The sequence below is a fragment of the Ruditapes philippinarum genome, unplaced genomic scaffold, assembly GCF_026571515.1.
Source record: "Ruditapes philippinarum isolate M1 unplaced genomic scaffold, ASM2657151v2 ctg1040_1_1_1_1, whole genome shotgun sequence".
Taxonomy (NCBI): domain Eukaryota; kingdom Metazoa; phylum Mollusca; class Bivalvia; order Venerida; family Veneridae; genus Ruditapes; species Ruditapes philippinarum.
Window position 1 is genome coordinate 336,562 of NW_026854359.1, and position 27,767 is coordinate 364,328.

The following is a 27,767-nucleotide window of genomic DNA, read 5'->3' on the forward strand; positions in this document are numbered from 1 at the left end:
TCAAAAGGTATAAAAGTCACTCCTGCCATAACATATGTTTGTAACGATAGCTTGTTCGTTGAAAGCATCAATCTTCTCATTTGCATACTGTGTAATTTGCCTAAAGGCGAGCAGAAGTGGTATGTTCCTTTTCCAACTGATTTCAAAAGAATCTTCATAATTCCAAACTGGATGAATGGAGGCTAACGGAATATTAAACTCTTCGCTTGCTTTTATAACAGCTTCTCTAACCTTAACGCTTCGGAACATGTTTGTAATGTCCTTTTGAACCTCTTGGCAAAGAACGTCAGCTTTTGACAAGATCAAAACACTTGGTATACCTATATTGTAAATGAAAAATGTTTCTTGAAAGCACTTTAATTAAAAATATGCTAATATCTTAATATTAAACATATTTTATTTTTTATAAATAATAAAAAAATAACCTTAGCGATTTCACACCGATTCGGGGTTTGGATGAGAAGGATTTTGAAATTCGGTTTAGATTAAAACAGAATTCTCTAAGCATTGTGACTGTATGATTCTGATCGTGAATTTAGATTTAAGAGAATTGTGTTAGACATTACAGTTTATTCAAATAATAAGATTATGCATGAGACAATTTTGTCGATACTATATCCACGAATTTGCAACACCGACGGAAGTACCGAAAACACTTAAAATCCGAAAAACGCAAGTAACCTAAAATAATCAAAAAATACTTTTGTAAACAGCAGTTACAATTGACATGCAATTTTATCGTTGGCAGTTATATACATATTACATTAATATGCAAAAATATAAATATATGAAATCAATTGAAAAGATCAGATCAATCGCTAATTTGTCATTAAAAGCTGACGGTGCCGGATAAATTCTTTTTTGCGTGTTTTCGATATTTTTAAGCAGATAAGTTTACATTATTGCTGGTCTCGTTATTTTGCACATATTTATAATTCAAAAATGATATTTCAAAATCAATGTTAAATAATTTGTAGGAGGAAACATGGTTGAACAGAACTTTAAATACTTCATGTAACAATTTGGTATTTTGACTTTAATATGAAATACATAGCACGAATGTATCTCTCATATCTATGCCAACATAAATGTTAAAGATTACTAAGCTATATTGCTAACTGGCAAATATGTTTAAAATTATCTGTCATAAAGCACCAAAAGTAATAAGCTTTTGAAAAATAAGAACATAGCACTTACGGACAAATGGGTCTGATACAATTAAAGGTTTTTTATGTGTGAAAAAGTTAATCTTTTTATAACAACAACATGAAAACTCAACTTTGTAGGATATTCTACGGAATCCTTTTATGACCATACACATATATACACACCGAGAAAATTATTCAAAGAAGTGGGGGTATATTGCTCTGTCAGCCGGCAGTCGGCCGGTTGGTCCGCAGACCAAATGGTTTCCGATCAATAACTAAAGAACACTTGCGCATAGGAACATCAAACTTGATGACTGTGCATGACCAGTAAATGAACTTTATTGATTTTGGAGTTAAAGAGTCAAAGGCCAATGTCACATTGACCTTGTAGGAAAAAACTGTTTCCGATCATTATTAAAACAAAGCTAAGGCCTTGGAACTTCAAGCTTGATATGATGAATGACCATGACCAGTAAATGATCCCTATTGGCTTTGGGGTCATAAGGTCAAAGCCCAAGGTCACATTGACATTGAAGGTAAAAACGGCTTCCGATCAATAAAGAAGATAAGTAAAGAACGCTAGGGCCAAGGAACTTCAAACTTGGTAAGGTGATTAGTCCTGACCAGCACATGTATCCTATTAATTTTGGAGTTAAGAGGTCAAAAGTCAAATTAACCTTGTAGGTAAAAACGGTTTCCGATAAATAACTAAAGAACTCTATAGCCTACGAACTTCAAACTTGGTAAATGATTGTGCATGAACAGTCGTTGACCCCTTTTGGGGTCAAAGGTCAAGGTCACAATGACTTTATAGGTAAAAACGTTTTCCGATCAATAACTAGAGAACAATTAGACCTAGGAACTTTAAACTTGGTATGACGATGGTTCATCACCTGTAGATGAACCCTGTAAATGAACCCTTTTGATTTTGGGGTCAAAGGTCAAGGTCATATTGACCTTGTAGGTTAAAACGGTTTCCAATCAATGACTTGACAAGCAATGAGCTGTTGGCCTTCAAACTTTGTAGGTACATTGGCCCTGGATATTGATTTTGGGGTCAAAGTGTAAATGGTTAAGTTCATATTGACCTTAAAGGTAAAATGATTTTCGATCAATCTGGACAAGCTGTTGCCAGGTGCATTGGTCTTGGCAAGTAGATGACCCCTTTAACTTTTGGGTCAAGGTGTAGAAGGTTGATGTCACATTGTCCTTGTAAGTCAAAACAGTTTCCTATCAATAACCGGACAACACTTGAACCATTGGCCTTCAAACTTTACAAATGCATTGCTCTTGGGCAGAAGATGACCTCAATGGATATTTGGGGTCAAGGGTTCAGAGTTCAAGTCAAATTAATCTGATAGGTAAAAAGCTTTCTGATCAACATATCAACAACTCATGGGCATTTACCTTCAAACTTCATTGGTGCATTGGTCTTCGTCTGTAGATAACCCATTTTGATTTATAGGTCAAAGGTCATAATCACATTGACTTTGCACATAAAGACCTAGTGACAAGTCATTACCAGTAGATAACCCCTATTGATACTTTGGTCACTTGGTTAAAAGTCAGTCATAAAAACATGACCACATGACTAACTGGCTGCCGATAAGGGGCATACATGTTTTTTTTAAACGTAACTTGTTAAAAATATAAGTTTTTGTATTAGATTCTATTAAAAATTTGACATCACTGTTAACAAATGTTCAATCACTATCGCTAAAACTGTTCGATATCAGTTTCAATCTTGTAAATTGCATACTGTGTAATTTGCCTCAATGCGAAGAGAAGAGTTATGATCCTTTTTCCAATTGATTTCAGTAACGTCTTCATAATTTGTAACAGGATGAATGCGGGCTACGGAAATGTTATAAACTTCGATTGCCGTTTTAACAGCTTCTCTTATCTTAATGCTTCAGAACATGTTTGCTATTTTCTTTTGAACCTCTAGGCAAAGAACATCAGATTTTGTCAAGATCAAAATACGTGGTACACCTATGTTGTACATGAAAAATGGTACTTAAAGATATTTTATGCTTATTCTTGAGTAAAATATTTTAATCACGGAAATTCGTTGATATATTTATATACAATTCTTACTGAATATGTTAATGTTAATAAAAGAAGCTATGAACTATGTATGGGAAGCTGCACGTCAAGCAAAGTTAGCCTTTCCTTAAAAAATGCCAGTTTTTTTAATGGCACTATATATTTATATTGTGACCACCTATAGTGTTTAGAAATTTAAACATAACATATCTACTTTGTGAGAAGTCATAACATGTTGATAATATATTTATAAAGAGACTTTGTAGCAATTATCAATATTTTCTAATATCAAATTTGATCATAGTATATCTTTAAGGCAAATGTTTTTTTTTCTTCTTCATGTTTTCGTTAAGAAATATTATATGCCTAAGCGGTGTTAATCGGCTTTTTTCACACCGGTTTGGGGTTTTGAAGCAAAGGATTTGACTATTAAAACCAAAGGCCTGAGTGGTATTTTTCGGCCTAATGTTATTGTTTGCTTTGCAAAAAATTCTGGAAACAAAGTGATCCCTCGGAAGCATTAATCACAAATCAAAAGTTCTTTCTAGCATTAACGTTATCTCAAAGGACTTATGTTAACAGAAAATAAGTGCGGTAATCGAGAATTGTTTCTACAATATGACCAAAAGGTTATTAAATTAGAGTGCAAACGCATCAATTAGTCCTATAACACATTTATTACTTTATACAATGGTTCTTAGACACCACATTATCTCTTACTGGTCATTGCAGTTTACTCTTGTACAATGTATGTGCATTCTAATTAGCACAATAATGAATCTAACTTAGAATAATTTTACGTTAAAAGACATGAACAGATAAACAAGAGGACCATGATGGCCCTAGATCGCTCACCTGACTTATCAAACTCATCCAAACAATTACCTAGACAAGCATTCTGACCAAGTCTCATGACAGGTGAGTCAAAAATGTGACCACTACAGTGTTAACAAGGATTATCCATATTTGAGCAGTGCGACCTAGTTTTTTACCCAGGTGACACATGTTCAAACTTGAAATCATCAAAACAAACTATCAGACCAATTTCTAGGATACTTGGATCAACACAGTAGCAACTAGAGTGTTAACAAGATTTTTCTATTTTTAGCTCCGGTGACCTAGTTTCACATGCGATTTCGAACTCATCCAAGCAATTACCTAGACAAGCATCCTGACCAAGTTTGATGATAATTGAGTCAAAAATGTGACAACAAGGTTTTTCAATATTTGGGCGGTGTGACCTAGTTTTTCATCCAAGATGACCCATGTTCGATCTTGACTTAGAAATCACCAAAACAAACTTTCAGACCAATTAACAGAATATTTGGATCACAACAGTAGCCACTAGAGTGTTAACTATATTTTTCTATTTTTAGCTCCTGTGACCTAGTTTTTCATCCGAGATGTCCCATGTTCGATTTATTCCTAGGAATGACATAGACAAGTTTCCTGACCAAGTTTGATGACAATTGAGTCAAAATTGTGACTACTAGAGTGTTCCTGTGACCTACTTTTTCATCCTACTTTTTCATCCGAGATGACCCATGTTCATACTCATCCGAGCTATCACCTAGACCAACATCTTGACCAAGTTTGATGATGACTGATGTAAAAATGTGACCGCTAGAGTGTTAATAAGGTTTTTCTATTTTTAGCTCCGGTGACCTACTTTTTCATCCGAGATGACCCATGTTCAAACTCATCCTAGCTATCACTAAGACAAGCATCTTGACCAAGTTTGATGATGACTGATGTAAAAATGTGACCGCTAGAGTGTTAAGAAGGTTTTTTTCTATTTTTAGCTCCGGTGACCTACTTTTTCATTCGAGATGATCCATGTTCGAACTCATCTGAGCTATTATCTAAACAAGCATCCTGACCAAGTTTGATGATGATTGGGACAAAAATATGACCACTAGAGTGTTTACAAGTTTTTTTTTATTTTTAGCTCCCATGACCTAGTTTTTCATCAGAGATGACCCATGTTCGAACTCATCCAAGCAATTGACTAGACAAGCATTCTGAATAAATTTGATGATGATTGGTTAAAAAATGTGACCACTAAAGTGTTCACAAGGTTTATCTACTATTTATAGCTCCTGTGACCTACTTTTTCATTCGAGATGACCCATGTTCGAACTCATCTAAGCTATTGCCTAGACAAACATCCTGACCAAGTTTGATGATGATTGGGTCAAAAATGTGACCTCTAGAGTGTTCACAAGGTTTTTCTATTTTTAGCTCTTGTGACCTAGTTTTTCATCCGAGATGAGCCATGTTTGATCTCATCCGAGCTTTCAACTAGATAAGCATCCTGACCAAGTTTGATGATGATTGAGGCAAAAAGTGTTCACAATCAATTGTGGACGTACGACGGACGACGGACGACGGACATTCACCGATCCTAAAAGCTCACCCTAAAAATACAAGCATCGGATAACAGAATTAAAATCCAAAACAAATACAAGCTTAAATAACAGTTTTTTCATTTTTTGGACAAATCGGTCGTGTATAAATGTACTCATGTGGTTGTTAGAAAAGTTTGAGTTGATAAACGGTATGTTCTTTTCTATTCCTTATTAGCTGCTTATGAGTTGTTTTTCCGTTTCTTAGTTCATCTCCCGTGTGACTGATGAACAATTAACTGCATCCGTATCAAATTGGATCATGTATCTCACAATTGCCTACAACTTCCATGTTCAATTCTTTCGTGGTTTATTGTTTTACCTAATACTAAAAATTCTGGTAAAAGTGTGGTCCCTCCGAAGTATTGATCAATGCAAAATTAAATGCAGAGATTGCAGACTTGGTTTGATTGAGTCTGTACATGAGGGATAAAGACGTAATTATTCATTTTATTACAGACCTTCCATTATAACCAATTCATTTTATTGTATAAGCTTCTATTATATTATCATACAGTTCATATCTTGAATCATTGCATTGGGGTTTTTTAGGAATTGTTTTCTTTTCTTAAAATTTAGATTTGATCAGCTACCATTTAAGTTAAGACACTGCTTTTTGCGCTTTATTGTTTGTGTACTGCTTATCATTCTTTTTAAAATCGTACGCACACACAGAGAAAAATTTAAACAAAATTCATTAATGTTTGTTTTGTGATAGATTTCATCAGTTGACTTTATAAACGAGTAACTTCCGTTTTTACCCAGATTATAATTTTACTGACAAAAAGTACAAAGAAACAAGTATAAGGTTCAATCCTGTATTCATTTTCATTAAATAGTAATATGTTGATCTTTAATAACAGGTAATTAACTACTCACATCTTAAAACTAAATAAAAGCAATCAGAATATATTAGTCTACCTAATTAACAAGCCCCAGTATTGACGTAAATAGTGAATGAATTCTACAAAAATTAAAACCCCAGCAAAAAGATTTAAAATATTGCCTTAATTCCAAAAAAAGTTCCAACAAGAGATACGATCTACCTTTCGAGTGTCGGTGACTTAGCAGCTAAATGAGAATTTAAGTTCAATTAACACCGCTTTCATGCCGAAATGCATGCAAATTTCATGTTCCAGTTAACTCACATTGAGGGGAATTACAAAAGTATATAATTATTTGAAGCAAGACAGTATCATTTACTGTGTAAACCATTTAGTTAATGCAAACAAAATAAAGCACAGCACTTAAAGTAAAATATGAAGAGTTTCAAAAAGATATAAAAGTCACTCCTGCCATAACAATGATAAGTCGCTATAAGTTCGTTCTAGTCTTTTGCATACTATGTGATTTGTCTCAAGGCGAGGAGAAGTGGTATCTTCCTTTTCAACTGATTTCAATAGCAACTTCACAATTTGAAACTGGTTGAATAGAGGCTTCGTGAATGTTAAACACTTCGATTCCCGTTTTAACAGATTTTCTAACCCTAATGATTCAAAACATGTTTGCTATGTCCTTTTGAACCTCTGCGCAAAGAACGTCAACTTTTGTCAAGATCAAAACACGTTGTACACCTATGTCGTACATGAAGAATGATGCTTGAATGCACTTTAATTAAGGAATATGCTAACATCTTAATATTTAACATGTTTTCATGTTTTATATTTCAAAAATAAAAAAATAAAACATACTTTAGCGGTGTAAGTCGGCTATTTCACACCGGTTCGGGGTTTTGATGCGTAGGATTTTGAATGTCGGTTTAGATTGAAACAAAATTTACTAAGCATTATTAAGCATTATGACTGTATGATTCTGGTTATTTTAGATTTAAGAGAATGCGTTAATCATTAAAGGTTTTTTTCAACTAACAACATAATGAATTAGATCGTTTCGTTGATAATAAATCCATGGATTTGCAACATCGACGGAAATACCGATAGGCACTTTAATCCCCACCCCCCAAAAAACTGCAAGTAACCTAAAGCAATATAAAAATATTTTTTCGAACAGCAGTCACAACTGACATACAATTTTATCGTTGGCACTTGTACATATTTCTTTTATCATGCAAAAATATATGCCATCCATTGAAAAGATCAATCGCTCATTTGACATAAATAACCGACGGTGCATGGTGCAACCTTTTTGTGTGTTTTTCGATATTTTTTAGCATATTAGTTTATACGGAATCGTCAACGTTATTGGGGGTCTCGTTATTTTTGACAAATCTATATTCCAATAATGAGAATAAAATAGCAATGTGAAATAATTAGTAGGAGGAAACATTGTTGAACAGAATTAAATATCTGCAAAACTTAACAACAAAGTGAAAGAAATAAAACTCTTAGTAACTTAAGAAGAAAGTTCATTTCCGGAACTTATTTAGATTAATGAAAAACAAGATAAGTAAAGCATTTCAGAATAATGCTTTACGCTCCTATATAACTTTACTTATTCTAGAATGGCCAATGATATTCCCAGGCTTCAGTTTGTAAATTTAAAAGATTATAAAAAATTCTTCTTTTATTTTGTCTTCCCCGTAAATTTTACCGGAAGTAAAACTATTTTAGACGGCTTTTGACCGGCAAGAAGATAGAAAAATATTAATGTATTGCGTTATTATCTTATCGAAAGGAGGACAGAGTATAAATATGGCAGTCGCATTAACATAAAATCAGTAACAGTGTCCATTTTGATGGCTGATTTGTGTCATTCGTGTTTTCGCCCCGCGACCTCGCCAAGCGAAAAGTCGATAATTAACAGGTTAAAATGGCAGGGACGGGGAGCAAAACACGCTTATTAGTGTTGTTATATTTTTCTGGTCCTTCGGGATAATTGATGCGAGCACTATTAAGTGTTGAGAATTGAGTAGCGCTCAAGTCGGCGCTAGGGGGCGTGAGGGATTTTGCACGTAGTCATAACCCGTCATGTATAGACTCAATCAAACCGAGTCTGCAATTCTCTTGTAATGTTGTTGTGATTAATGCTTTGGCGAGCTCCTCCATTTTAATATGTAAATTATCGACTTTTCGCTTGGCGGGGTCGAGGGACGAAAACACGCTTATTAGCGGGATCGCAGGGCGAAGTTTTATTCATTAAACTTTGCCCCGCTACCCCGCTAATCAATATGCTTTCGTCCCGCGACCCCACTGTTTCCTTCTTAAAGCTCGCTCTGCGACCCCGCAGGGCGAAGTTTTATTTATTAAACTTGTCTCGCGCTCTCGCTAATTAGCGTGTTTTACTGCACGCCCCCCGCCATTTTAACTTGTTATTTTTTAACTTTTCGCTTGGAGGGGTCGCGAGGCGAAAACACGAATAACACAAATCAGCCACCATAGTCGATTGATAGTTTAACATCGTTTTTTTCACTGTGTATAGTGACACAATCACAACTCATGTTGGAATATTGTATGAAGAAAGTAATATTTGTTTTGATGTCCTTATTTAAATGACTTTCTGATTATATGCTATAAAATAACGATAAAATCAATTATTTACTGAATATAAATAAGGTAATGTCACATGTAAGAAAATATAAGACAATATCAGTAATAACAATCGTACTACACAATATCAGTAATAACCATCGTACTACGATGGATGATACGTCTTTTCGGAACAAATGCTCTCTTTACTTACGTAATTGCTTCACTGCATCTTGTATTTGTTTAATTTTCCTGACATAGGCCTGAGGAACGCCAGAATGCATGACATTTGCATCAGCTACAAAAACAACACAATGGGTCTGATGTTCGAACCTGGGACATTCACGCCAGTAATTTCCGTTTAGCCGTGAAATTGGGCGTCTTGGGTCGAACTGAAATTTAGAAGTAATAAGGGGCATTAGCAATATTGCAATTTACAATCAACAGTAAAATCATGATAAAAGTAATACAATAAAAATGTTATCTGTTTATGCCGTTCATGATTAGTGTACTCATCCATACAAAATTGTGTGTTTTTTTTGCCAAAAGCATGAAGTCCAATTGCCTTTTTTTTAACTTTTGGACATATAAAACAAAGAGCATTTACAAAAAGGGAACTTTAAATAATACTTAAATTTACCAATTACCATATAACCATCCTTAACATGCCCTTTAAGAAGAGAAACCATGTCAGCAACATTTAATCCTTCCTCAGCACTTTGTTCTATCCCCATGCAGTCCCTTAGACGAAAATTTTGTAGTAAGCATTTATCTGAATATTTATCATACTGAAATGAGAAATTCAAAAAAAAAAAAAAAAAACCAACGTAGATCTTTCACAAAGACTTGTATTTATCTATTGTACACTTTACCATCAATAGGGATTTGTGTTGCCGACTTTTATTCAAACTAAGAATATTTATGCACGGATTTTTATTTATTAACTATCAATGTCACGAAAATGTGTGTTTATCAAGAAATAAGTACAATTGTTTTAATTCTTTTTAATACATTAAGGTATCAACTAGTTTGTTGTTGAACAACAAAATGAAAAACTAAGATTCACTGATTTAAGGTGTGATTTTTAATAATTATCAATTTTGATTCATGTTAAGTGAATTAAAATAGGTTTGATTAAATTGTACTGTACACTTTCATGAGATCTAATATTGGTGTTCGAGGACTGCTTTACTCGGGATTAAAATAGCACTTGTTTATTAAATTCAAGACAGAACTGTATGTTAAGTTAATAATGTAAGTAGAATAGATAAAAAATAAGAACCCCTAAAGAAAGTCCAAAAACACAATTGAAAATGTTGCAGGAGCAGTTTGAATGAGCCTGCTCATGGACGGTACTGTCAAGTGCAAACTACCATCCACGCCCCCTATCACCGGCTTTAGCAGAATTCAACATTTAAACAATTTGGAATTTAGAAACATCTGCAGATGTGTTCATACGGCGGTTATCATGGAACCTACATTGCGACACTTTCGTGCCATTCCATGAAAAGCGGTGTATTATCCCCAAGTAATAGAAAGCATGTGCACTAAACGAGAAAACAATGTGCGGAACGAAACAAAATGGAAACCATTTCTGTTTATTATTTCCCAGAATAAAAATATCCATAATTATGCTAAAACTTTGTCATTTTATTATGCTTAAACTTTGTCATTTGAAATATGTGTTAAAAAATTGTCCAATATCTACAAGCATGATAAATATGGACATATTCTGACATATCAAAGATAAGTTATGGTCAAATTTGATATTTTAAAAAACTGATAATTACTATACAGTGTCTTTTGAAATGTAAAATAAACATATTTTAAACACTCACAGAGATTTATGTAATGTTTTAAACTATACACACAACAGGTAATCACAGTATGATTAAAAAAGAAGACAAGTAATAGGGAATGCAGCTTCCAAAAAAAAAGTTAATACATTTACTAATTCACATAAGACAAATTCAGATTAGATTTGTTTATAGATTTCTTGAATAGATGTACACCTAGATATTTAAAGGATTTGACAACTTCGATTTTTGTGTTAAATAAGTAAAAATCATAATTTGTGTGACGACCGTTTTCAAAAATCATTATTTTTGTTTTATTAACATTAAGTTTCAAATTGTAATTATTACAGTATAATTCTTTATCGTTTAATAATGATTGTAATGTTTTAGGGTTTTTAGAAAAAATCGCAGCGTCATCTGCAACAATAATAGAAATATTTGCATATCACCAAGATTAATTATTCCATCTAAATTATTCCGTGTACTTTCCAAAATATCATTAAGGAAAAATAGACACAATAAACTGCTTGACGAGTCTCCCTGTTTAACTCCAACTTGACTTGACATTATTATAACGCACGGAAGATTTAACAGAGGTATACATAGACCTTAAGGCAACAATAAATTTAGAACATAAGCATTCAAAAGTTTTTGCCATAGTAGTACACGGTCAATTCTATCAAAGATCTTTTCCCAGTCGAGAAAAGCAACGAACATTTTTTCTTTATTTGATATAGTTTTTGCAATAAGTGAATAGAGTACAAAAATACAATCGATAGTGGATTTATTCTGTTGAAACCCGTATTGATTGTCTATTAATTTTTCATGCTTTTTGGCCCATTTAGTTAACCTACTTACTAAGAGTTTTGAGTAAATTTTCGACAAAATGTTATTAAGTGTGATGCCCGTAAAATTTTTGACTTCTTGACTTCCGCCTTTAAATATGGGTATAATTAGCCCTTCAGTCCAGTTTTCTGGAAAATATCCGTGTTGGAATATTTTATTGTAAAGTTTTAATAAAAAAGGTGAAATAAGTTCGAATGATGTTTTAAATATTTCTGCTATAAGGTTGTCCATTCCTGAACTTTTGGAATTATTCTGGGCAAAAACTGCGTTTCTTACTTCCGATTCTGTGAATTCAATATCCAAATCTTCATCTTGGATATAGTTTTCCTGACTTTCATTTTCATTAAAATTATTTTCATTTGATTCGGGTGGTTCACCATATTGTTTGTTGAAATGTTCAAATAAATCTTGAAACTGTACATTTACGGGATCAGATGACATCTTTTTATATTGCAAATTAACGTTTCTCCAAAAAGATTTTGGATTACTTTTAGAGAGCTCTGCAATACAATTGCCCTCTAAACGTTTATTTTTTATTTTTTGTTTACGTTTTATTTGTATATATAATCGTTTTTTATCTAAAAACTCTAATTTATTTTCAGAGTTCCTGTTTCGTAAATATTTATTTTTTGATTTATTAAATTCTCTTCGCGCTTGAAGACATTCGGTATTAAACCATTTATTTTTATTTGAATTAACTTTCCGTTTGTTTTTAGGTAACTTATATTTACCAAATATACTAAACGCATTGTCCCATAATAGTGAAGTAAATAATTGTAGTGACTCTTCAACTGATTCAATATTGTCGCTTAAGTTTAAAATAATACGATTTTATTCGGTTGAATGACTCAACATATTGTCATAGAACTCATTTGCGCGCAAATAATCCCATGAAATGACTGGTTCGCCTTGCGTCGATATTTGGTCACGTGCTTCGAATGAATATTTACAATTTAAGCAAAAGTGTATAGCGCAGTGATCAGAAAATTCATTCGGTGACTGAATTTCAAAATTTGAGATATGCTCGAAATCATTGTAGTTCGCTAGAACATAATCTTTTACCGTTGCTGCAGTATTATTAATAAAAGTAAATTCCCCAATACCGTTATCATGTTTTAACCTGCCGTTTGCTATAACGATATTTGTAGATTTACAAAGGTTTTTAAGTCGTTTTCCATGAATATCAAGAACTTTATCTTTGTTTTTTCTTTCTGGTATATTTACATTACTTTCTAAGTCATAATTTGAATCTAAAAACCTATCGTAAATGATAAAATCGCGCTCGTTTGCAGTTCTAGAGTTAAGATCTCCATTTATAAATACTTTTCCTAATAATTTGTATTTCTCAATACCTGATTCTATTAAATCAAAAATATTTACATAATTATGCCTAATAACATTTGAAAACAAAAACAATAACAACTTATTTGTGATACATGAAAGAAAAAAACCCTTTTTTATTCCTATATTCTAATACCAAGTGGCCGTAACTCTATGGAGCTCTAAAGACACGCTTTTGAATAACCACTATGTCGAGTTCTGTAACAACACAGGCCACTTTGCTACTCGGACACTCCAAATTATTAAAATCTTGCAAAATAACGACCATTTTGTCGCAAACGAAAGTGCAAAACCTGCAATGTATGGTTCCGATTAAACTTTTTAATATAGGGTTAACGCACGTTTTTCCGTGTTATAACGTCTGCAGAGTCCCAAGAAACGGTTGGTGCCTGAGCCCGGTAGGGCGAGGGGACCAACAGTCCCGAGTGACTCTGCAGACTTTATAACAAGAAATTAACGTGCGTTGATGCTATTATAGCATAAACTTTTAAAACAGATTGATGATTTTTTATTTAATACAAAACACATAAATTAAATCCTTGTGGTTGGACGGTATTTAACCAATTCTACATGTTTTACGTATGTATTTATTTTTCTGGGGCCAACAACTTGGGAAATACAAATGCTCAGAACCGAACGAAATTTAATTGACATAAAAAAGCTTAACATCGGAGATTTACTTACTCAAGAAAAAACATTAAAATTACTCTACCCAATGCAAAACATGACCCTCAAAAATTCCAAAAATGATTTCAGATTGATAGTAAAAAAAGATCAGTGAACATCAGAATCGTTTATTTCTTTCAAGCTCACAAGTTTATTAAAAAATCAGGCAGTAAACATTATTATCTCAAAGAAATATAAAGAGCATTTATCAATATAAACATCAATAAAATATGATAAACAAGGTCAACAAGGAAAGGCGGCGTTCAATGAACGCAACCCCCACCCGACCCAGTAACAAGAGCCAATGGCGAGGAGCCCAGGAGGACCCCAAACAAAAACAGGACAGGGCATAAGGCGGAGCATGGGCAGGTTAACAACTAAAATCATACATAAGAATAAAAAATTATTAACTGATAAGGAACTAAAAGAAAATAAATATATGATTGAATAATAGCAAATAAATTCAAAGGTCACAGGGGAAGGGGACAAGGGACACAAAAGTGTCACCAAAACAGTATGAAACAACATAGACATACATCTGAGGAACACAGAGGGGCGCCGCCTGGGAACGATCAGCAGCATAAATACTACTGGGGAGTTTAAACCGGTTAATGGTGCACCAAACCTCACTCTAAGCCCCACCATGTTCCTATAAACGAGACAGTGTAAATAAAGTGAATCTCCGCCAAGTGAAATTTTAACAGTTGCCATGGTTACAAAAGGTGAAATAAGTAAAACATTGAAATGCTCATGTAGAAACATTACACAACATTTTCTCATATTTATTTGTGCTATCTTGTTTTGTAAGTTAATTGGAGGGTTAAAGTGAATGACATATATTTGTTTGCATTGACAACTGTCCGTTTCTTAGAAAGGGCGACAATCAAGATAAGCGGTGATGTCCATAAGCAGTATTTCCGGCATAGTTAATTGAATGTTGTTCACCCTAATGCGATTGAGGCCCTCGAATCAATATAACAAGAGCGCATGATTCTTTGGCAAACATGCCAAATCGTCATTTTTTGTTTGTTTACTGGGCCCTGTATGTATTGCGCATAGGTAAAACCGGGCTATAACAAGAGCGCGTGACTATGCTCACACATGGTTTTTGTCCCGTTATAACATGTGCAAAAAGAGGGAAAAATAGCCGATTTTATGCTATAATGTAAGTTATCTAAGATTGTATATGTAGAAGAAGAATGCTAACAATTTTCTAAATGCACAATGTGTATCTTTGATCTGAAATAAAAAAATTCAAATACAAGGACAGTGTACTCGAAAAGGAGGCTACAATGTAAAGCCCGTTTAATTATTTTTATACAAATAAAATAAAAAACTAACTTACACATGTTGTACAACTTTTGTACCCACTTGCAGTCACAGCAATATCAAACTTACGTCCATTAGAAACAGATAATATTGCATTAACAAATGAAGACTTTCCTGCTCCAACAGGTCCAACAAGTACGATAGTAGGTTTCAATGCCGGTTTTATTTCTTTTATTTGCTCACGAAGTAACAATTCAAACTGATAAAGAAATACAATAAATCGACATTCCTTCATATCATAAAATTACAATTAACAGTACATTTTATCATATTGCAATAAACTATGAAACCTTCACTAAAACAATAAAGTAAAGATTCTAACATTTTTGTACATAAAGAAACGCTCAAATTACAGTAGAAATGTCGAAGTTTTTAGATAACTGAAGCATCAAGAGTCATGATATGCCATACGTTTGGTTTTTATGAAGTGGACCTCACTGGAAGACTGTATACATGGGGGTCAGTCAAAAATACCTGTGTATTGGTTAATATCTCTTAAATGGATACACATTTGTAAATGAAATTTGATAAACACGAACATTACGATTCCCGCATTGACACACGTATAAACTAGTCATTACAAATTATGAGAACAATGATAACTGAAGGTGCGTTCGCGTTGACGCTAGAATTTGAATATTTTCGGGAAGATTGCGCTTTTTAATGCTACCAAAAAATGACCTGCAGTGTGCCTCTCAGAAATGGGTTAGTGATTCAAGAAGCGCCAAAAAGAATGACAAACGAAAATTCACCAATGTTTGTAATAATTCGCCGTATGTTGTATGTATATGTTTCAAGCAATATAAAAGCCATCAAGGAAGTTCCTGAAGGGTGCTTATGAAGGCTATAACGAAATCTTTTTGAAGTACATTCTATTTCCAGAATTACCACAAACGACCAAAACTGAATTATATTACGCCACTAAGTTTGCACGACAAAGCTGCGTATCATTAGGCGAACCTAATTTGGACGTTTTTTCGAGAGTATGAGTTTGAATACTGGAAACCCCCTGCCTATTCTCCGGATTTCAGCCTATATGATTATTATTTCTTCCCAAAACTAAAAGACACCTAAAATCTTAATTCGTTTAAGTGATTAACATAAATGAGGTTGTGCGGATCGTCATCACCTTGTAACCGCCATTTTTGTTTGTTTCCACAGAAACGTGAGTCTTCCATACGATCTGGAGGAAATTAAAGTGTTGTATTGTAATTTCGTAATTTTAGTGAATGTATTTGTGTTACAGACACTCCAGAAATTTTATTATTTTTGACTGTCCATTGTACTGTATAAATTCTTACATGCCAAGCGCTTAGCAATGAAAAACAACAAATGTTTAATAATAATAACCATAAAGAACAAGATGGCCATGATGGCCCAGAGTCGCTCACCAGAAAAAACTGCTTCTCAGTGTTGGAAATTATTTTTCAAAAGAACTTGCTGAAAGGCAAGTTCAGCTCTTTCGCCAAGTTCAGCTCAACTTTAACTTGCCCCTCTAGTAATATACTTTTACAACACTGATTATTTTAGGTTTTTTTCTTCAGCCGCTAAAATGGCCCTAGATCACTAATGTAACAAAAGCTCAAACATTGTGAAAAATATGAAAAGTCGGACAGTTGATTCAAAATTCAATTCAGCATTACAAATTACAACCCTAGTCCAAATTTCCAGTTTGTATGACAAAAAAACACAAGAATAATGGTCAAATTATATCAAAAATATTAAAAGTAGGTCAGTTGAATACTACAGACAAAGTTTGGTGAACATCCATCTTTTTGTTCTGTAATAGAAGATGTTTAAAGGTTTTTCTATTTTTAGCTCTGTTGACACCTTAAAGGGGTCAATTGAATTGACATGAGCAAATTTAAGTGTGACTGTCACAAGGATGCTACATTTTAGGTAAATCTGCCCAGCGATTTCAGAGAAGAAGACGATTGTTGACGACGAACGCCGGAGTATCCCCCTTTGATACTAATAGCTCATCCTGAGCCTTCGGCTCTGGTGAGCTAAAAAGCAATAAAAAGAGTGTTTATGATCATAATGTCTATGATTTTAACTAAATCTTTTCAGACAAAACAAGAGTCTTACTTGTTCATTCCATGTAGGTGTTTTTCTCCATGGCAGTTTTGTAAAAGGACTTGGCGGCGGTGTACCTGGGAAAAGAAAATCACATGTCATTACACAGAACTATAGATAATCTTTGGAGCCAAAATGTATTTTGATCCTTGTTTTGTTTATTAAAGGGTGTCATATGGGGAAACATGGTCTTGATCAAAGTAAAGCTTGAACCAAGGATACGTGGGTTGAGAGGCAGACACCTTAACCATAAGCCCACCGCTGTTCTCAACAAATAAGCCTTTGTGCATCAAGAGCAGAGAGTGTCGCCTTCATCAGTTCATCAATTAGAATAAAGTGACTTCAGTCATCTCTGCTTAATATGCCACCAAAATTATATTTTTCTTGTTATGAAAACTTAATCATCAGACATTTTTGGGCCATCGTCAACGAAAACAACAGCCAAAAGCCGATTCAATCCGTGACGACAAAATGCCAGTTTTGGACAAAATTGTTAAACAAGAGGGCTATAATGGCCTTGAGTAGCTCACCAGAAACAACTGTTTTTCAGTGTTGGAATGTCAATATGTTCTAATATTAAATTTGAGTATAGAATATGTTTAAACAATAATTTGAAGAAATGCCATGACCTGGCGCATTTAAGCTTAAGCTTTAAATGGGCTTATCAAATTAATATGAGCAAACTTGATAAAAGACTATCTAAGAATGCTACAGCCAAGTATGGTGATCATCAATTATTTCAGTAGGAAATGATGTTCGAAGGTTTTCTCTTTTTTTAGCTTTAGTGGCCCCTAAAAGGGGCTAAACAAATTTATGTTAGCAAACTTGATAAATGATTACACAAAAATGCTACCGACAAAGTTTAGTGATCATCCATCAATTAGTTCTGTAGGAGAAGATGTTTAAACGTATTTCTATTTTTAATATAAGCGGCCCCTAAAAGGGGCCAATCAAATTAATATGACCAAACGTGATAAATGACTACCCAATAATGCTACAGCCAAGTTTGGTGATCATCCATCAATTAGTTCTGTAGTAGAAGATGTTTAAATGTTTTTCTATTTGTAGTTTAAGCGGCCCCTAAAACGGGCCAATCAAATTAATATGAGCAAACTCGATAAAAAACTACCCGAGAATGCTACAGACAAAGTTTGGTGATCATCCATTAATTAGTTCTGTAGCAATAGACGTTTAAACATATTTCTATTTTCAATTTAAGCGGCCCCTAAAAGGGGCCAATCAAAATAATATGTCGAGCAAACTTGATAAAAGACTACCAAAGAATGCTACAGACAAAGTTTGGTGATCATCCATAAAATTAGTTCTGTGGCAATAGACGTTTAAACATATTTCTGTTTTAAATTTAAGCGGCCCCTAAAAGGGGCCAATCAAAATAATATGTCGAGCAAACTTCATAAAAGACTACCCAAGATTGCTTCAGACAAAGTTTAATGATCATCCATCCATTAGTTTGGTAGAAATAGACATTTAAAGGTATTTCTATTTTTAGTTTAAGCGGCCCCTAAAAGGTGCCAATCAAATTCATATGAGCAAACTTGATAAAAGACTACCCAAGAATGCTACAGACAAAGATTGGTGATCATCCATCAATTAGTTCTCTAGAAATAGACATTTAACGGTATTTCTTTTTTCAGCTATAGAGACCCCTCAAAGGGGCAAATCAAATGAATATGAGCACACTTGATAAAAGACTATCCAAGAATGCTGCAGACAAAGTTTGGTGATCTTCCATCAATTAGTTCTGTAGAAATAGATATTTAAAGGTATTTCTATTTTTAGCTTTTGCGGCCCCTAAATGGGGCCAATCAAACTAATATAAGCAAACTTGTTAAAAAGGATACGTAAAAATGCTACAGACAAAGTGTAGTGATCATCCATCAATTAATTCTGTAGGAGAAGATGTTTAAAGGTTTTTCTATTTTTAGCCCTAGAGACCCCTAAAAGGGGCCAATCAAAATAATATAAGCAAACTTGTTGCTGGGTAATATGGGGGTTGCGTTCATTGAACGCCGCCTTTCCTTGTTGATCTTGTTTATCATATTTGATAAAAGACTACCTAAGAATGCTACAGACAAAGTTTGGTGATCATCCATTAATTAGTTCTCAAGAAATAGACTTTTAAGGGTTTTTCTATATTTAGCTTTAGTGGCCCCTAAAAGGGCCAATCATATTAATATGAGCAAACTTGATAAAACACTACCCATGAAAGCTACAGACAAAGTTTGGTGATCATCCATCAATTAGTTCTGTAGGAGAAGATGTTTAAAGGTTTTTCTATTTTTAGTCGTATGGACCCCTAAAAGAGGGCAATCATAATAATATTAGAAAACTTGATAAAAGACAACCTAAGAATGCTACAGTCAAAGTTTGATGATCATCCATACATTAGTTCTGTAGAAAAAGATGTTTAAAGGTTTTTCTATTTTTAGCCCTAGAGACCCCCAAAAGGGGCCAATCAAATTCATATGAGCAAACTTGATAAAAGACTACACAAGAATGCTACAGACAAAGTTTGGTGATCATCCATCCATTAGTTCTGTAGAAGAAAATGCTTAAATTGTTTTTCTATTTTTAGCTCTGCTGACCCCTAAAAGGGGCCAATTGGAATGACATGACCAAATTCAAGTGTGACTGTCACAAGGTTGCTACAGACCAAATTTGAAGTAAATCTGTCCAGCTGTTTCAGAGAAGAAGACGATTGTTGACGCATGACGACGGACGCCAGAGCACCCCCCTTTGATACTAATAGCTCACTCTGAGCCTTCGGCTCTGGTGAGCTAAAAAAGTTATGATCCAGGTACAAGTTTGCGCACGGCAACTGCAACGCCGCCGCGACTATAACAATACCTGTACTTTTTTCAAAAAAAAAAGTCGAACTAAAAACTAATGGCAGAGGGGAAGATACTTAACGTAGACATGAAAAGAACAAGGGACACAAACAAAAGTGTCACCAAAACAGTATGAAACAACATAGACATACATCTGAGGAACACAGATGGGCGCCCTCTTGGAACGGTCAGCAGCACAAGTACTGCTGGGGATGAACTCTACTGAACGCAAGACTCTTATTTTGGTAATGGGATTTAGAGACCGAACCTTCTGAGGGATCAAGAGAACGAACAACCTCTACCAGCTTTAAACTACAAAGAATTAATTCGGGTAGATAACCACTGGTTTTGTTGACAAGTTGCAAATCCTAACCACAGTTATATAAGAAATACTTAACCTGGGCGAACACTGACAACTCTTGGGCATATATTCAAGAGGCTAGAGGAAGAATAAAATGTATCAGTAACAGCAACTTTCATGTCATCAAAATCTCTAACCTTCCCAGTGACGGTATGTGTCTGATATGGCTTATTTTTGATTATAAGCTTTAACTGGTACAATAGATATCAGAGAAAGCTTGTTGCCAATAAGTAGATTCTTTACACCTGAACTAATATTCTGGAAGTGTCTGATTATATAAATCCCAACAATAATCGGAATTGTAGAAGAATAATCCGTATCGTATAAAATTGATACAGGCACTGTAATAGTACTGCAATACAAAAAGGGACAGAGTTATAGATAGATGAGCGAGCCTTAAAATCTTTCTCAATCGAACAAATATCTTTCGTCTGAATATTGAAATTAAAAATAAACTCGAACTTTTAGCGTATTGCATACCCAGAGCCGGTTCCTAAGCATATAATCGTTCGTGTTCCGAACAATACTCAGAAAACTATACTCAGCTACATACTCGTTAGCGCAATAAAATGCTTTCTTCAACCGCTCTGACGTAGCGACATTACCATATATGGCTTCCAGCTCTGAATATCATCTGAAATGGAGGCCCGTACACCCAAGTGTAATAACACAGTGTGTGATCTGCCTTTCAAGCTATCACAAATTAGAATCTTGAAGGATATGGGTTTGGGCGTGGACGGTAACTTGCACTTTCCAGTGCCGTCCATGAACAGGCTCAATCAAACCGAGCCTGCAACATTTTCAATTTTGCCGTGTTGGGCTTTCTTTAGGGATTCTGTTTTTATCTATTTGATAAATACCTCCACGTAGTAAACAGTTAAAGTCATATGTCCAAAATAGAGAAAATAAGAATCCCTAAAATAAAGCCCAACACGGCAAAATTGAAATGTTGCAGTCTTGGTTTGATTGAGCCTGTTCATGGACGGAACTGTCAAGTTCAAACTACCGTCCACGCCCCCTAGCACCGGCATAAGCATAATTCAACATTTAACATGAACTGGTACAATTTGGAATTTAGAAACATCGCAGATGTGTTCATATGGCAGTTATCATGGAACCTTCAATGTGACACGTAAGTCAGGCCTCGACACTAACTTTTTTAGCAGGTGGTAAGCCGGACCACTAGATTTGAAATTAAGGTGGTCCTTCCAGGAATCAGGTGGTCAATTATTATTATTATTTTATCATTTTACTGCAAATTTAGAAGAAAAAAAATATGCTTAAAATTGATAACAAAGATGTATTATTAACCTTCAGAAAACAGATATTTTAGATATGTTTTTTTTTCTTATCAGAAATTAAGGAGAGCAAGTTAGTAGGTATTCTATCGGGCAGATATTTTTTGTCTCATTCAGAAATATACAAAAGGGCTCTTATTTATGTTTACTAACTTAACTTTTATATTGAAGTGATTTCTCCCTCAACTCAAATAAGGGAATAGTGAAACCATTTTCTTACTGTTATTCAAATATTCATTGCTGATACCTGGTACGACTTATAATTATGATAACTACATGTATCTTTTATAGATTAACATTTTTAATAAAACTAATAAATTATCTTAAAACAAGGAAATATCCAAAGGATAAGAAATAATAACAACGTTTTATATATCTACAATTTAGCTTATTTTTCTCACTCATTTGTTATGAATACAGAATTTTTACCTCCCTGTTGCTTGTGGGTTGATATTTATTTTTGACATTAAGTATCTTTAACCCTTTAAAGTAATTTCTGGAGGAAAGGATCTTTATCGTTAAACAGATAAAATTAAGATAAGTTGCAAAGAATAACTAGATATATTTTTCCAGTTCCTTTTGTTTGCTGCCATTATTTAAGTATATGAAATTTTAAGATGATCTGATATCCCATACGAAATCATAATTACCATCGTCGGATACCCACGGTTGATCAATATGTAACATAACATAACTGTTAATGGTTCCGCCGTAGGTATCCGACCATGCATAATTACTAGCATCATTTGAATGGATTTTGTTCCTTAATTGATATTACAAATTCTCAACTATTTTAACTTGCATAAGCAAACTTTTAGCGACATAAAATGGAATTGAACTTCTTTAACTAATAAGAGATTAATGAACCATATACATGTGCATGGGACAAATGATTTTAAACTTTAAATGTTTATAACATGTTTTTGACCAAATCAACATTCTCCCAAATGAGCCTTGCATCAAAGAGAAAATTCAAGTGGTCAGACGGACCAGTGGCTTTTAAAATTAGGTGGTCCTTGCCAAAATCAGGTGGTCTCGGACCAACGGACCACCGCTAATGTCGAGGCCTGACTTACCGTAAGTGTCATTCCGTGAAAAGCGGCATATGGTGCGTGTGCCTTAAACGAGAAAACAATGGACAGAATCAAATAAAATTGAATTTCGAAAGGGGATCAGAGGTTATGGAGGCTGCATATCACAGATAAGACGTCAACATAAACTTAAACTCATATTCTCCTGAATACCCTTCGTCAGACAACAAAGGTAATTTAGGAAATATAATATATCATAAAAAAGATCAACAAGGAAAAGCGGCGTTAAATGAACGCAACCCCCACCCGACCCAGTAACAAGAGCCAGTGGCAACGGGCCCAGGGGGACCCCAAACAAAAACAGGACAGGGCACAAGGCATAGCACGGGCAGGCTAACACTAAAATTATACATAAGAATAAATGATAAGGAGCATGTGTAACAGATGAGTCAAGATAAGATGGATAAGTAGAAATATCTGCAATATTGTAGTTAAATCACTGTATAATAAAATTTTCTTATTCAAAAAATATGTCTCTAATACTGATGTATTTGATTATTATGAATGAATTATGGCAGACAGCTATGTAAAAACAGAAACAATAATACGTGTATATAATGTATGAAAGTACAGTAGAAGTAGAACTTCGGTAAGTCGAAGTTGGAGGGACTTGCGTAAAAACTTTGACACATCGGGACTTCGACTCATGAATCGGTCTGAATTTCATGACAAACCCGTGACTAGCCATAATTATAAGATCTATAACGTAACCTATTTCATGTTTTCTTTCAATCATTAATCTGATATTTTATATTATACAATGATAAATATGACATGTTAAGTAACTTTTCACTCTTAATGATTTGGACTCCCTGTTGACGTATACAATGAAGTTACAAAAGGCGTAACAATACGAAAGGGCATAACTCAACCGCTTATAGTTAATATCGCCGCGGTGATTATCACGCGACACCCGGCTCACTGAAGAACTCAAATGATAGTTCTTACGGTTTACATGTACTTTCAAATATCGTTACGGCATTTAAAATAGTAATGATTAAAGCATTTTTTCACACATTTAAACGCATACAAATGCTGTTTGAACACTCGGCTGTGTAATTTACAGCTGTCACTAAAGTTGATCGGAAATCGTCTTTGCGGCCAGAAAAGATGTATAAATGTCTCGAGATCGAAGGTGCCAAAATAACAGAAGAACCTCGACTTATTTGTGGTAAATTGTACTATATTTATTCTATACGGACCACGAAAAAAACTTCGACATCGAAAAACTCGACACATAAAATATTGACTTATAAAAAGGTTTTTATAAGGAATATAATTATAAGGGAAAAATCGGGACTTTCATTTTACTTCGACACACGTGAAAATCGACTAATCGAAGTTCGACTCATAGAAGTTCTACTGGTATATTGGTACAAAAATGATACACCCTTGTGTTTCGGATTTACGTGTTCATAAATATAACCTGGCTTATAATAGACAAATTTAATATATATATTCAAACATAATGAATTATAATTCAGCACTTATGTTCACCTCAAACATAATGAATTATAATTCAGCACTTATGTTCACCTCCATGGAAATTTAACACAAAGTTAAGGGAGATAATCATATAATACCTCGGTGACTTCAACAAAACGAAGACAGGTTATACTAAGGAATGTTCTACAGTTTCGCTGTTCATACTATTGAGCAATAGGACACTTGTATTTACTTTGTTATTACAGCTGAAGGAAGAGCTATTGATAATTACCTCAGTGTTCATCAATTTTAATCTGGTGACTGATGACAGAGTTTGGACTTATAATGGACCAGGTGACACTTAAATTAATAGGGACATGTTTAAATTAATATTGACAACTAGACAGGACTTATAGGATATAAGGATGTATGTTAATTAAGTGTTTGTATAAAGTCTCAACAACCACCTTCAAAATTTCAACAGGAGATCATCTGTCAACCATGCATGCGTGAGACTATCCAACACCTGTAGTCACAACACCTAGTGCATCAGCGGGTGGGCACTTGTTATATAAAAGACTGAACATTACAATAACAAGTAAGAAATATGGTTCAAATTATTACTTTTATTACAAGTACAAAACAAAACAAATATTAATGTAAACAATGTCAAAATTCTACATGTATTACATTTAGAAAACAACAACAACAATGCTTATTATATAGAGTAAAAAACATCACTGTTACCGAACTTATTAAATTTGAAAGTCTATTATTTGAATATCAAATATCAATAGTCACAAACCACTGAATAACACATTTAACTGTTCCATTCACTTTTCACATTTCATTCCGTTGAAAACGAAAGAAGAACATTCCAACCATGGATATCTATAATTTTCGATGAACCATGTTTTACAATGACAAATGGCGATCTAGATCCAAATAATATTAATATAACAAGTCTAGGCCTAATTTATACTCCAAAATTTGTAAAATACACTTAACAAATCTTATAAGTGTGCATGTATAAATGGTTTCATAGGTGTATCAATATTTGCCCAATCATGAAATACATAAAAGAGAAATGTTATCATTTTTATTTAGTATTTTTAGCTCGACTTTTTGTTTGAAAATTGCTATAGTCGCGGCGGCGTTGCCGTTCCCGCTGCCGTTCCCGTCCGCAAACTTGTACCTGGATCATAACTTTTATATTTCTTGGTGTATTGTCTTCATACTTGGCCACAACAACCCTTGGGACAAGACCTTTCAGTAGACTACACTAACATTGACCTTCACCCATAAAGGACTTTGACATTCAAGGTTAAAAGTCCAAATTTTGCTTGTTCATGCTGTTATTGGCTGTAACTTTGTTATTTTTGAATGGATTGTCTTCAAACTTGAACATAATCTTCAAGGATATCCCTTAAAAATAACCAGACAGACATTGACCTTCACTTATAAATGACCTTGACTTTGAAGGTCAAATTATTAAAATTTTCATTTTTTTGGCTATTATTGGCTGTAACTTTATTATTTTTGAATGGATTGTCTTTAAACTTGAACATAATAATCTTCAAGGATAACCCTTAAAAACAAGACAGACCTTGACCTTCACTCATAAATGGCCTTGACTTTGAAGGTCAAATTATTGAAATTTTCATTTTTTAGGCTATTATTGGCTGTAACTTTGTTATTTTTGAATGGATTGTCTTTAAACTTGAACATAATAATCTTCAAGGATAACCCTTAAAAACCAGACAGACCTTGACCATCACTCATTAATGGCCTTGACTTTGAAGTTCGAATTATAGAAATTTTAATTGTTTTGGCTGTAACTGGCTGTAATTTGCTATTATTGAAGGGATCAACTTCACATATACAGAACATACTTAAGGACAAGACCTTGTTGTTTATCAAACACTTGGGCTCTTTTATGACCTTGACCTTAAGGGTTAAATTGCTGAATTTTCTCAGATTTTTGCATTAAATGACCATATATATTTTTTGGTGTGTGTGTGTGTGTGTGTGTGTGTGTAATTATCATCATCAACAATAACAACACGTGTCACCACCACCACGTGTCACCAGCACCACGTGTCACCACCACGTGACACCACCACCAAATGTCACAACCACATGTCACCACCACGTGTCACCACTACGTGACACCACCACGTGACACCAAAACGCCACATGACACCACCACATGATACAACGTGACATCACCACGTGACACCACCATGTGACACCTACACGTGATACAACCACGTGATACCATTACGTGATACCATTACGTGATACCACGTGACACCACAACATGTCACCACCATGTGTCACTACCACGTGATACCACCACATGTCAAGGCATGACACTATCAATTGAAATCACGTGTCACCACCACATGATACCACCACATGTCACCACGTGACACCACCAATTGACATCACGTGTCAACACCACGTGAGACTTCCACATGATACCACGTGACATCACCACGTAACACCACATGACACTACCACGTGATACCACAACAAGTCACCACCACGTGATATCACGTGACACCACCACATGTCACCACCACGTGAGACCACCACGTTACACCACGTGACATCACCACGTGTCACCACGAGGTGACACCACTACCACGTGACACCACCACAAGACACCACATATCACCACCACCACATGTCACCACGTATCACCACCACCACTTATCACCGCCATGTGCAACCACCTCGTGTCACCACCACATGTCACCACCATGTGACACAATATGTCACCACCACGTGTCACTGTTACCACTACAAGCACGTGTCACCACCACCACATGTCATTGCCACGATTCACCACCATGTGTCCCCACCACCACGTGTCACCACCATGTGTCCCCACCACCACGTGTCACCACCACTACGTGTCACCACGTGTCACCAACACGTGTATCTATTTATAGAATTTTCTATTTATAGAATTGCGTGTTTCTATTTATAGAAGTGCGTGTTTCTATTTATAGAATTGCGTGTTTCTATTTATAGAATTTTCTAGTATATTTAAAGATTTTGTTCAAACATTTCTTTGTTTGCTTTTAGAGAAAGTAAAAAGTCGAGCGTTGCCCCCGCCCGGCGGTGGCTCTTGTTTATACAAGATAAGAATTTAAGATTTTATTTCTAAAAAATGTGAATGCGTGTCGAAAGTCGATGTTGCAAAAGGATGTCCTTATACCGTGTGTGCCCACACCGACTGTGTATAACAGCCCGGCAGCGTCGTCACATAGATCTTACATAGATAATTTTTGGGGTTGGTGAGGAAGGTAACCAAAGAGATTGCTCTGTACTAAATAATTAGCCTTCTTATGTAGTTTGGTGTACATCTATGTCAGGCGCAACCTACAAATGATACGTACAATTAATTACTAAATAAAAATATGCATTTTATGTTTGTCTTTGATAGAAACTAAATTTAAACGATTTTCGGATTTAACAATGCAAAGGAATTAAAATAATCATTTAAACAAATAAATTGTGTTACCAACCTCTGTTTGGTGTACACCAGCGTTGAGAAATCCTAGGGTTATGTCACGCTGTTGTAACGATAATCTATCCATGAGGTGTTTTTCTGATATGTCGATCTCTATCATATCCGAGAATATCATTTCACCCAT

The 27,767-nt window shown here is 34.5% G+C and overlaps 1 protein-coding gene across 1 annotated transcript; it reads right to left on the minus strand.

Moving 5' to 3' along the window:
- On the minus strand, window positions 1-27,767 carry LOC132739924 (interferon-induced protein 44-like). The gene is made up of 5 exons (XM_060727755.1): window positions 27,639-27,767; window positions 15,019-15,201; window positions 9,672-9,812; window positions 9,239-9,416; window positions 1-320 (listed from the first exon to the last, which is right to left on the minus strand). The coding sequence occupies exons 1-5, from the start codon at window positions 27,765-27,767 to the stop codon at window positions 1-3; spliced, it is 951 nt and encodes a 316-aa protein (XP_060583738.1).